The sequence below is a fragment of the Bos indicus x Bos taurus genome, chromosome 10 (genome assembly GCF_003369695.1).
Source record: "Bos indicus x Bos taurus breed Angus x Brahman F1 hybrid chromosome 10, Bos_hybrid_MaternalHap_v2.0, whole genome shotgun sequence".
Classification (NCBI taxonomy): Eukaryota; Metazoa; Chordata; class Mammalia; order Artiodactyla; family Bovidae; genus Bos; species Bos indicus x Bos taurus.
The window spans coordinates 82,306,101-82,319,410 of NC_040085.1; the positions used below are offsets into that span (position 1 = coordinate 82,306,101).

The 13,310-nt window shown below is 44.1% G+C and overlaps 1 protein-coding gene across 3 annotated transcripts in view; it reads right to left on the reverse strand.

The window, feature by feature from the left end:
* The window catches only part of POMT2 (protein O-mannosyltransferase 2), a 44,878-nt gene that overhangs the window by 30,026 nt on the left and 1,542 nt on the right, over positions 1-13,310 (reverse strand). For all 3 annotated transcript variants that reach the window (XM_027552519.1, XM_027552518.1, XM_027552520.1), the window contains exon 2: positions 4,036-4,120. In XM_027552519.1, the coding sequence (XP_027408320.1) occupies positions 4,036-4,120 (85 nt within the window). The remainder of the gene's footprint in view (positions 1-4,035; positions 4,121-13,310) is intronic.

The following is a 13,310-nucleotide window of genomic DNA, read 5'->3' on the forward strand; positions in this document are numbered from 1 at the left end:
CACAGGTTCGATCTCTGGTCCGGGAAGATCCCATATGCCATGGAGCAACTAGGCCCATGAGCCACAACTACTGAGCCTGTGCTCTAGAGCCTGGGAACCACAACTACTAAAGTCCACAAGCCCTAGAGCCAGCACGCCACAACAAGAGGAGCCCCGCAACGAGAAGCCTGCACACTGTGATGAAGAGTAGCCCCCGCTGGCTGCAACTAGAGAAAAGCCTGAGCAGCAACAAAGATCTAGCAGTCAAAAATAACAAATTAAATTAGAAATTTAACAAGTGAAATAAAACTTAAAAAAAGCGCGTGTGTTAGTCACTCAGTCATGTCTGACTCTTTGCAACCCCATGGACTGTTGCCCACCAGGATCCTCTGTCCATGGGATTCTCCAGGCAAGAATACTGGAGTGGGTTGCCATTCCCTTCTCCAGGGGCTCTTTCCAACCCAGAGATCAAACCTGGGTCTCCTGCGTCTCCTGCACTGCAGGCAGATTCTTTACCATCTGAGCCATCAGGGAAGCCCACTCTGCTAATTTTCTAACTCAAGAACTCATTCAAATCAGTATGAATAAGAGGAATTCACTAGAAAAAAATGCTGTCATAAAAATACAAAACACTAATGGCTAATAAACATACAAAAAAAATTTTCAGTCTAATTTAGGAAGACATGCAAATGGAAACACTTATATACCATTTTTTACTTTCAAATTAGCAAAGTTTTGGCAGTGTGATCCCACCAGTGCTAGCAATGAGGTGAGGGAAGCAAGTGCCCTCATACACTGTTGGTGGGAGTACATATATTATCACATTTTGCAGGATAACTTAACAATGTCTAACTCAAATCTAAATGTGCACATCCTTCGCCTCTTCAGTTCAGCTGCTGAGGCTCTTTTAGCCACACCTGCACAACTATGAAAAGACAAATGTACAAGGAAGTTCACTGCATGGTCTTTTGTAATGACTCAAAACTGAAGTAACGTAAATACCCACCAGTAGAAGAGAGGCAAAATAATTTATGGCTTACGTGTATAATGGAATATTATATATCCACTAAAAAGAACGGGGTACATTTTATATGCTGATGTGGAAAAAAGGTAAGATATATTTAAAACACAAGTTGCTCAATTTTAGTCTGTTTCTATTTGCATACATAATGTGCTGTTCCTGTGTACTAATATATACACGTGAATAAATGTATACCCCCTTGTACTTGTATAAAGTTTCTGAGAGGATATAGGAGAAAATGTTAATAAAGGTGGCTCTGGTGGCCTCTGAGGAATAGAAATGTGAGAGAAGGTAGCTTTTGACCTTTTATTTCCTTCTATACAAATCAAATTTCTTGCTATGTGCAGGCATTTTTATTTATTTTAAAGCACCCACTTCCCTGGAGCCCCGGCACTCGGGGCTGGGGCCAGTGTGAAGCAGCAGGCATTGGCCTCAGTACTATAGGAGAAAACTTCCTAGTCACCACTTCAAGGGTTTTTTTTTTTTTTTTTTTTTATGTGAACCATTTTTTTAAAAGTCTTTATTGAATTTTTTACAATATTATTTCTGTTTTATAGTTTGGCTTTTTGGCCTTGAGGGCATGTGGATCTTAGCTCCCTGACCAGGGGCTCAACCTGCACCCTCTGCATTGAAAGGTGAAGTCAACCACTGGACCACCAGCTCCCATGGGGCTTTCTGATTCTTTGACTAGCTTGGCTTCAGAACCTATGGAAGCTGCTTTGCGCATCAGTCTTTCAAGCAGGTAGAACACAAGCAGACGGACTGCACTCCCTGGTGGCAGCCTTACAAAGAAGCCTCCCATTTCTCCCTTCACACAGGAACCAGATGGGAGGAAGGGAGGGCTTCCGCAAAAACAACGCTGCCACTGTTCTCATTGCGCTGAGCACTCAGTTCAGTTCAGTTCAGTTCAGTCGCTCAGTTGTGTCCAACTCTTTGCGACCCCATGAATTGCTGAGCACTAGTGAACTCCAAAACCGGACAGGCACTCTCCAGATGCAAGACAGGGCTGGGTTTCCTGTGAAAAATCTCTGTGGAGCTGGTTCCCAGGCTGGACCAATGCAAATATTCAGTAGGTTCTGTGGCTTAAGTCTACAGTGGTAATGGATGTACTTGCCCCAGTACTGGGGCGAGGCAAGTTAGGGAGGCAGCTGTATGATAGTTAAGACAGCAGACTGTAAGCCAGGCTGAACCTGGACTCTACCACTTACTGGCTATACTCCCTATGGCAAACCACTTATGGCTCTGAGTCCCACTTTCCCCTTCTGTAAAATGAGGATAGAACAGTACCTAGTGCATAAGGTTGTTCTGAGCATTATGTAAGTTAATGCATCTACAGTGACTAAAAGAGACTGTTCAACTGCCGCTCTCTTATTGTTGTTATAAAGGAGACAAAAAGAAGCGTAACATTGTTTGCTTCTTCTCTGGGTTTGGAGCTAATTTTGAAATAGGTCACCTACCTCATTTTCCTCTCCTCTCCTGAAACCTGCAGGGCCTTCTTCCTGGTCCCCACCCCATGCTTTGGTGCCTGCCCCTAAGCCCACCTGTCACAAATCACCACCCATGCCGCCTCTCACCCGCTGCCTTCAGCTCCAAGTACTCCACACTCCAAGAACACTTCATACCAGGCCAATTCCTGTCCCCTTGGTACCAAAAATCTCAGCCTCCAGTTAGGAAGAAAGGACTGAGTGAACACCCAGGCTAATCCATTAGTCTTCTTAGGAGTGTTTGTTTCTCGGAGAGTAAGATGAATTCTGATTGGTGGAATTTCTAATTGGAAGCCATGTGAAAGGAAGAGGCCAAGCAACATGCTGCGAGCAGGGAGGGGAAAAGAGTTCCCTGCCCTTGTAGACAATCAGCTCCCCTAACTACTTCTGCAACAGATTCTTTCCCTCTATTTCTTTTTTCTTCCTTTTTTCAAATAAGATAAAATTCATGTAACATAAACCAGGCTTCCTGGGTGGTTCAGTGGTAAAGAATTCACTGGCCAAGTGGGAGGCATGTGTTCAATCCCTGGGTGGGAAAGATCCCCTGGAGAAGGAAATGGCAACCCATTCCAGTATTCTTGCCTGGGAAATCCATGGACAGAGGAGCCTGGCAGGCTACATGGGGTCGAAAAGAGTCAGACACACCTGGGCGACTAACCAGCAGCAGCAGTGCGTACCATAAAATTCACCATTTTAAAGTGTGCAATTCACACAGGTATACCTGTGGTGGATTCATTTCGATATTTGGCAAAACAAATACAATACTGTAAAGTTTAAAAATAAAATCAAATTAAAAAAAAATAAAGTGTGCAATTCAGTGGCTTTTAGTTTATTCACAGGTTGTGTGACCATCACCACTACCCAACTCCAGACTATTTCATCACCCCAAAAAGAAGCTCCACACCCATTTTCAGTCACCGCCCAACCTTCCTTCCCCTTGTTATTGTTGTTGTTTAATCACTAAGTCACGTCCAACTCTTTTGCTACCCCATGGACTGTAGCCCACAAGGCTCCTCTGTCCATGGGATTTTCCAGGCAAGAATACTGGAGTGGGGTGCCATTTCCTTCTGCAGGGGATCTTCCCCACCCAGGGACCAAACCCAGGTCTCCTGCATTGCAGGCAGATTCTTTACCACTGAGCCACCAGGGAAGCCCTGGCAACTATTAATGTAAATTTCTCCACAGATTTGCCAATTCTGGATATTTCATATAAATGAAATCATATAATATGTGGCCTTTTATGTCTGACTTCTTCCATTTAACATAATGTTTACAAGATTAATTCATGTTGCAACATGTGTCAATACTTCTTTCTTTTTATGGCTCCATAATATTCCATCTTATATAGAATACCACATTTTGTATCCACCCTTCAGTTGATGGATTCTAACTCCATTTCTGAGCCCAGAGAACTCCTAAAAATACCAAATGTTTCCATGAAAACAGCTGTTCTGGGATGTCAGAGTGTTCTTTCTATAAGCCCACGAATTAAACCCCAACCTAAGACTGGGCTCCAACCCTTAGCAGACTGCAGTCCACCACACTGCTCACCTTTCCCAGAGGTGGGTGCACATCAAAGAAGAAGGTGCGATTGATATAGTAACTTCCCATTTTTCCAAAGTGAGTCTCATCCCAACTAAAAAGAAAACAGAAAGAGAAATGAAATTCTTAACATCATCATACAACCCAAATAGCCTTAATACAGCATGGTTAAATTTACCAAATTAAAACCAAAGGCTACAAGTTTCAAGCAATTAATGAGAAAATCTGGATTTAAAAAAAGTGCTTATAATGCAAGTAGTTTGAGGAAACAAGACATCAAGCTGGTCCTTAACCTGCATTTAGACAGAAGATAAAGGCTAGCAAATACCAACCTGTCATCATAAATTTAAGTTAAATCTATACTTATTCTGTATCTTGAGTTTCTATTTATTTTAAAAAAGCAAAGAGTTTCCTATACTATAAAAAGTTTTGCAATAAGTTTTCTTCCAAGTCTGCTAACTTCTAACCCCAAGACTACTAAAAACTACGTTATTCTTGCTGTTACAAACTACACTGTGGGCTGCAGTCTGATTTTGCTCCCAACCTTGTGATAATTAACCTCTGACTGTGAACTCTGATCTTGCTATAATAATGGACATGAGTTTGAGCAAGCTCTGGGAGTTGGTGATGGACAAGGAAGCCTGGCATGCTGTAGTCCATGGGGTCACAAAGAGTTGGACATGACTGAGCCACTGAACTGAACTTTTTATAAAAAGTAAGAGCTTTCTCACTAAGTTAACAATCAATCTAAAGCCCATCCTCATTATTTACTTGAAAATTACCTTGCAGGGAAAGAAGTGATTCTAACACATTAGCTTTTAAACACAACGTAAAAATCCTATTCTACAAAACCACAGTAAGCCTTTCACCCCACTACATGCAGGCTTTACAGTGGCAGGCCAGTTATCCAGCAGACCTGGCCCTTGGTGTGTGTCAGTCTCTCCCTGCAGCTCAGAGGAGCAGTTGCTTTCCAGTGACTATCCATCCCCAGGTCAGCTGCAATAAGCAGTTATCGCTGACCTACAACATGAGGGGCAAAACACGCTCTTAGCAAAAATACAGGGCTCTTTTGTTTGTCTTCCTCCCTGGCTCTAATAGCTAGGCAGAAGGGCAAATCTACTCCTGCATCTGCTGAGCGCAGGGCTTGACATGAAATGAGGATGGTGACCTGGTGATGTCAAACGGAGAAAATAACTTCCAAGCAGCGTGACAAACAGACTTGTAGACAAAGAGTGAGACCCGGTCCCAGCACCGCCACCCAGGGTGAGCGTGACCCTGCAAAGTCACTCACCCTCTCTGGACCTCTTTTCTCATCTCCATGAAGCAGACAAGAATAGTATCTGCCAGTCCATCTCCCAGGGAGTTATCGAGTAACACATGTGAGAGAACTCTGCAGACTGTAGTCCCACACATGCGGGGCGCTATTTAAACTGTCCCAACATTTGTGGTTAGTTTCAAAGTCTGTATGGAAACATACTGATAAAGGAGTATAAGATTTTTACTTTCAAGTAAAACTAGTAGTAATATTCACACTTCCTCTTGGCTTCCACTGCATGTTTGTGGTGGGAGATAGTCCTCCCAGGCTCTCTCGGGTTCCTACAGACCTTGCAGGATATGCCAAGAATGCAAGGTCCTGATAGCTCTTTACTCAGGCCATTTCTCTGGGTTATGCTTCCAGCAACCTAAAGACACAGAATCTCCCTCTGGGACAGAAAGCAGTCTGGTTTACTGCTTATTATAAAACAGCGGATTCCCCAAGCTCCATACACCTTGGCTGTGATGCAACCCACTGCATGTGCAGGCATTCATCCAGGCCCAGGGCATCACATGGGACACTAGGGGCAAGCGGAGCTGATGCCAACATACTGATGCCCATCCTGCTTGCTGTACTATGAGAAATGAAATCGGCTGTCTCTGACCCAGGACTTTGTCTCCTGGCAGCATCCATAGAACAGTGACAGACTAACTGATTAGTTGGTGAGTAGGGTAAAAACAAGGGCTTCCCACGTGGCACTAGTGCTAAAGAACCTGCCTGCCAATGCAGAAGACGTCGGTTCGATCCCTGGGTCTGGAAGATCCCCTGGAGAAGGGAATGGCAACCCACTCCAGTGTTCTTGACTGGAGAATCCCATGGACAGAGGAGCCTGGTGGGGTACAGTCCATGGGGCTGCAAAGAGTCGGGCATGACAAGTGACTAAGCATGCACACAGGGTAAAAATAAAACCCTAAACTCTGATGAGCAAAGGATTCCGAGTTATAGCTTTCCTTAAGAGAAAGGACAAGGCCCCTCAGGGACAGGGGTAGGGGATGACAGAAGACTCCCTGGATCTGGTAGTAAATGCTCTTGCCCAAGTGGTGGGGAAGGGAGGTAGTAAGAATCTTCCCCTGGCCTATCTATGAATGAGGCTGAGTGGAGAGAGGCAGAAATGAAACAAACTGTCTGAATGCTGCCTTGGTTACTGCTCACATTCTTCTGGGTAAAAGCAGGAAAAGATGTAATTATCAGTATGGGGCAATTAGCTGAGGACCCGCAATATGGATGCAGCTGAAGAATCACGGAGCTCCCAAAGCTTACCTGAATGGTGCCCACAGTAAGGACCTTGCTATTCCATACAGAACTCTGGGCAGAGTGAAAACATTGAAAGGTCCTTGGGTGAGCTGTGTGCTCAAGCTCAAAGTGTGCCTGGCTCAGAGATTCAGAGCCACTCTGTCCCTCTGGGTCCCATGATCCCGCCCCTTTGCCACAATCTGAGCTGCTTCAAAGAGAAAAATGATGAAAGGTGAGGTTAAGGTCTCCCTGTCCCTAAAGGGGACTATAAAGGCCACACATACTCATCTTAGCATGGTGAGGAGAGGGGACTCAAGCTCAAGGTCCTGTTGGATACAGGAGCCCTACTCAATCCCTTAGAGTTTCGGAGACGATCTGCCAGGTGCAGGGGTTACCAAAGTGCCGAGGACTGCAGGGAGGACCAGAGCAATGAGCACAGGGACTGAAAGAAGAAGGTCCCTAAGCCCAGGGGCTCACAAGACACAGGAAAGTACACTGGGAAGAAGTGGGGCAAACCTGTCCAGGGCCTACAAGGAAGAAAGGCTTCCTCCTGCCCCCTGCATCCGGCACTGCCCAGACTCCCCACCTGGGAGCAGCATAATCTCTAGGTGGCTGTCTGTAACTCCTGATGCAGGCCGATTAGACTTGTTAGTTCAAAGAGCAGGGAAAGCACCCAGATTCGACTGACAGGGTCTGAGCCAAGTTCCCATCTGGGAAGGGAAGGTAAAGTGCCCTTGTGGGTGGGGCCCTTGAAACTACTGTTGTGGCTCCCACTGCTGGATGCATTGTTGTATTTATCCTACACATGTCAAAGATTATCCCATTCAGGGACTGCTGCATAGTCAGAGGTGATCCTGTCCCCTCCCAAGGGGTCCTAGAGAAACAATATAATCACAAAAATGGGACATTACAGCTTTAAAGATGGAATGGGGTTGCGGGGGCGGGGGTGGGCGGTGGGCAGGTTCTCTATGAAAGCAATGCCATCTGCTGGACATAGGCTTCAAGTACATATCTTTTAAAAGAAGCAACTATCAACCTACTCCTAAGCTCTTGTTGAAATTAAGAAGAGCCTGAACCATAGTCTTTGGCCTGATCGTGCTGCTTTGAAACTGTGGCTAGCAAGGAAACTGCTGAGTAAGCCTCGTTGGTGAAACGGAAGTGGTATATTCAAGAGCATAGCTGGCCTGGCCCTAGAAGCATCTTGATTTCTCAAACAGAGGTGTTAGCTGTCCCTTTCGAAGAAACTATTTTCCACTCCACCACCTGCAGCAAAGCCCCTGACTCAGTGAGGTCTTGATTCCCAGAGTTTCCTCTTAATGTTTGTGCCTGGTTTACTGATGGTTTGGCTAAACTAAAAGCAGATGGTAGCCACAGGGCAGCAGCTATCATCCAGCCCCACTGACAACTCTGGAAAGACGACTGCAAAAAGGGATAATTGACTGGCACAATGCACTGAATCAAAAGTCAACGCCTGTGCCTTAGATGATATTCTTAAGAAACAGACAAGTTATATTTTTACTTACTCTTAGGCTTTTTCCATTGGCCTAACCATCTGGTGTGTCACTTGGAAGGCTATATATATTAAGAAATTTAAAGCCCCCTTCTTTGGAGCCAATCATGGAAAAAAATCATGGCTGCCTGTCAATGGGACAATCTGGATCTCTCATGAAGATGCCCCCAGTAAAGGCCAGTATTTTATTAAGACTGATTAGAATCAAGCTGTTGATCAAACCTGCACCATCCTGACCACTGCCATCACTGCCAGGATACCACCTGCTGCCACTAACACACCAGGCATGGAAATACGTCTACCACCATTGAGGCACAAAGTAAAGGGTTGTTTGTTTCCAAAGCAGAGGCCATTGCTACATTGCGGAAACTTGCGCTGCCTAACAAAAGCTGGCCTGTTTGTCTTGTAGTAAAGGAAGCCACACTGCATGGGGCACTGACCCTGCCCACTTCAAGGAAACTGACCATATCAGGACTTTGTTCCCCTCTCCAGGCTATCACCGCTGCCCTGCAGCTGCCGCCACCTTTTCAGGTTACAATGTTGATACTGCTATTCCAGTCCAATCACCTTCCTGTAGATATACCACTGTGGCCCTTAAAACTAAACTGTGTCGTGTTCTCAGCATTCCAAACCATCTACAGTCTGACAATGGTGTACCTTTTTTTTTTTCTTTTTTTTTTGCAACGGCCCAGCAGTCAAATTATCCAATGACATTCCAACTCCAGACCATCCACAGGTATCGGATGTTGTCAAGCACTAAACAGTCTTCTCAAAAAGATTTCTGATTATACTTGACTCACTTCCACTTGGTTCATACACTTCAGTCACATAGTTTGGCCACCTAAAACTAGGTGTTTATCTCCTCTTGGCCACCAACTGGGTAATGATCAGGATAAAAAGGGTGGAGCATTATAAAAACCTATTGGAAAATTTGAGATTCTTCCTGGACGATTCCTGGGCTTGGTCTGTCTCCCTTAACAGCAACTCCAGATCAGCCTGGGGGTGGGGGGTGGGGGTGCAAGATTTATAGGATTCTAACTTAATTCTAGTTCAGTTACTTAGATTTTCTCATTGGAGTGAGGTAAAAATAAAGATCACTTGGTTGAATACACTGCTTGTGAAGACCCTCTACAATAGCTCATGTGGGCCAAGGTGGGAGGCATAATAAGTCTCTGTCAATTTTCTGACAGTGCTCATGGCAGAAAGGTCTGGATATTAGTAGTAGGCAATAACTGGAGTAAAGGTGAGATTACAGGTACTAAGTGGGACACAGGGATTATATGGCAGTGGGAGGAAAGAAATAACCTTGCCATCTAGGGAAGGAACATCTTAGGACCCTGAAATGTAAAGAGAAGGGAAATAATTAGAATAGAATAAATAGAAAAATAAAATAGAAAAATGGAACTGGAGGAATCAACCTACCTGACTTCAGGCTCTACTACAAAGCCACAGTTATCAAGACAGTATGGTACTGGCACAAAGACAGAAATATAGATCAATGGAACAAAATAGAAAACCCAGAGATAAATCCACGTACATATGGACACCTAATCTTTGACAAAGGAGGCAAGAATATACAATGGATTAAAGACAATCTCTTTAACAAGTGGTGCTGGGAAATCTGGTCAACCACTTGTAAAAGAATGAAACTAGAACACTTTCTAACACCATACACAAAAATAAACTCAAAATGGATTAAAGATCTCAACGTAAGACCAGAAACTATAAAACTCCTAGAGGAGAACATAGGCAAAACACTCTCCGACATACATCTCAGCAGGATCCTCTATGACCCACCTCCCAGAATATTGGAAATAAAAGCAAAAATAAACAAATGGGACCTAATTAACCTTAAAAGCTTCTGCACATCAAAGGAAACTATTAGCAAGGTGAAAAGACAGCCTTCAGAATGGGAGAAAATAATAGCAAATGAAGCAACTGACAAACAACTAATCTCAAAAATATACAAGCAACTTCTACAGCTCAACTCCAGAAAAATAAATGACCCAATCAAAAAATGGGCCAAAGATCTAAATAGACATTTCTCCAAAGAAGACATACAAATGGCTAACAAACACATGAAAAGATGCTCAACATCACTCATTATCAGAGAAATGCAAATCAAAACCACTATGAGGTACCATTTCACACCAGTCAGAATGGTTGCGATCCAAAAGTCTACAAATAATAAATGCTGGAGAGGGTGTGGAGAAAAGGGAACCCTCTTACACTGTTGGTGGGAATGCAAACTAGTACAGCCACTATGGAGAACAGTGTGGAGATTCCTTAAAAAACTGGAAATAGAACTGCCTTATGATCCAGCAATCCCACTGCTGGGCATACACACTGAGGAAACCAGAAGGGAAAGAGACACATGTACCCCAATGTTCATCGCAGCACTGTTTATAATAGCCAGGACATGGAAGCAACCTAGATGTCCATCAGCAGATGAATGGACAAGAAAGCTGTGGTACATATACACAATGGAGTATTACTCAGCCATTAAAAAGAATACATTTGAATCAGTTCTAATGAGGTGGATGAAACTGGAGCCTATTATACAGAGTGAAGTAAGCCAGAAGGAAAAACATCAATACAGTATACTAACGCATATATATGGAATTTAGAAAGATGGTAACAATAACCCAGTGTACGAGACAGCAAAAGAGACACTGATGTATAGAACAGTCTTATGGACTCTGTGGGAGAGGGAGAGGGTGAGAAGATTTGGGAGAATGACATTGAAAAAAAAAAAGAAAGAAAGAACCTTGCCATCTAGGGAAGGAACATCTTAGGACCCTGAAAATGTAAAGAGAAGGGAAATAATTAATGCTGTTTGCCTCCTAGGCCCAGAGTCTATACTGCCAAAACACTATGATACAACTAAGGCAACTGGCAGCTGTATATAGCAATCTGACCTGTTGCTGAATCTATCACCCTGCTACAAAATCAGAAAAACTCATGTGTACATGGCCAGTCTTGAACTATCCTCATGTACCTGATGATATCAACATTAATCCCCAACATGGATCTCCCTTCACATGCAAAAACAAAGAATGACACCACCTTCTATCAGTATGCATGCATGCTCAGTCACTCAGTCATGTCTGACTCTTTGCAACTCCATGGACAGTGGCCCACCAGGCTCCTCTGTTCAAGGAATTTCCCAGGCAACAATAATGTAATGAGTTGGGATTTCCTCCTCCAGGGGATGTTCCCAACCCAGGGATTGAACCCAAGTCTCCTGTCTCCTGCATTAACAGGCAGATTCTTTACCACTGAGCCACCTGGGAAGTATGACTGATACAGATTCATATGCTTCTCCTGACACCCTAGGGACCTTCAGTTCAGTTCGGTTCAGTTGCTCAGTAATGCCTGACTCTTTGTGACCCCATGAATTGCAGCACGCCAGGCCTCCCTGTCCATCACCATCTCCCGGAGTTCACTCAAACTCATGTCCATCAAGTCGGTGATGCCATCCAGCCATCTTATTCTCTGTCATCCCCTTTTCCTCCTGCCCCCAGTCCCTCCCAGCATCAGGGTCTTTTCCAGTGAGTCAACTCTTCGCATGAGGTGGCCAAAGTATTGGAGTTTCAGCTTCAGCATCATTCCTTCCAAAGAACACCCAGGGCTGGTCTCCTATACAATGGACTGGTTGGATCTCCTTGCAGTCCAAGGGACTCTCAAGAGTCTTCTCCAGTGCCACAGTTCAAAAGCATCAATTCTTCGGTGCTCAGCTTTCTTCACAGTCCAACTCTCACATCCATACATGACCACTGGAAAAACCATAGCCTTGACTAGATGGACCTTTGTGGCAAAGTAATGTCTCTGCTTTTCAATATGCTATCTAGGTTGGTCGTAACTTTTCTTCCAAGGAGTAGCATCTTTTAATTTCATGGCTGCAATCACCATCTGCAGTGATTTTGGAGCCCAAAAAGATAAAGTCTGACACTGTTTCCCCATCTATTTCCCATGAAGTAATGGGACCAGGTGCCATGATATTCGTTTTCTCAATGCTGAGCTTTAAGCCAACTTTTTCACTCTCCTCTTTCACTTTCATTAAGAGGCTTTTTAGTTCCTCTTCACTTTCTGCCATAAGGGTGGTGTCATCTGCATAGCTGAGGTTATTGATATTTCTCCCGGCAATCTTGATTCCAGCCTGTGCTTCTTCCAGCCCAGTGTTTCTCATGATGTACTCTGCATGTAAGTTAAATAAGCAGGGTGACAATATACAGCCTTGACGTACTCCTTTTCCTATTTGAAACCAGTCTGTTGTTCCACGTCCAGTTCTAACTGTTGCTTCCTGACCTGCATATAGATTTCTCAAGAGGCAGGTCAGGTGGTTTGGTATTCCCATCTCTTTCAGAATTTTCCACAGTTTACTGTGATCCACACAGGTTATACCTTATATAGTGACAGACGCTGCAACTACTCAGTGACACTCACTGCCCATGTGGTTTAACCAAATCACTGAAATGGTGGTCTAAACCAAATCTGTGGCAATCCCAATAAAATTTAATAGAAAATCCTGAACTGCAGTGACATGCACCCCTTCAGATAATATGTTAGAATGTAGGGAAGAACTGGGCCTTGGAATGTCTTTCCATTGGGAATGGGAGTTGCTTTATTAATGAGAGAACTCTTATTGGCAATGACACCAAAAACCAGAGGTCAGTCTAAACATCTGTGTACAGACCATAATGGATAATAGACCGGCCTTAGATTACATCCCAGCTATCTGAAATAAGACTTACTGGTCCTTCCTCCCAACTCCTCCACACATATAATTCTTCCTAGGTGGCCAAATGCAGGACCCTGGAGGGCATAGGTTAATATCACAGGTTGGCCTCACCCTGCTGCTTTGAGTCCTGGTGACAGCAGCCTTAATCAAGTCTTGTATGAGACAAATTAAACAGACTTGGTCCATGCCTCTGTGAGTCAGGCTACCCAGAGTAGCCAATGGAGCTGAACATTCATATGAAGATTTGCTAGAAGCCAAGACAGCTTAAAATCAAGCAGTGAGCCTGTTGGGAAAGACAGTCCTCCATGGCTCTCTTGTACTTCCACATATCTCTCTGGGTATGCCCAGAATGCAGGGCCTTGATTACATTTCACCTGAACCATTTCCCAAAGTTATGTTTGCATCCAGCAGCCTTGAGAGATGAGATAACGTCTCTCTCTAGGACAAAAAGTATGCTTGCTTATTGCTTGCTATAAAACAGTAAA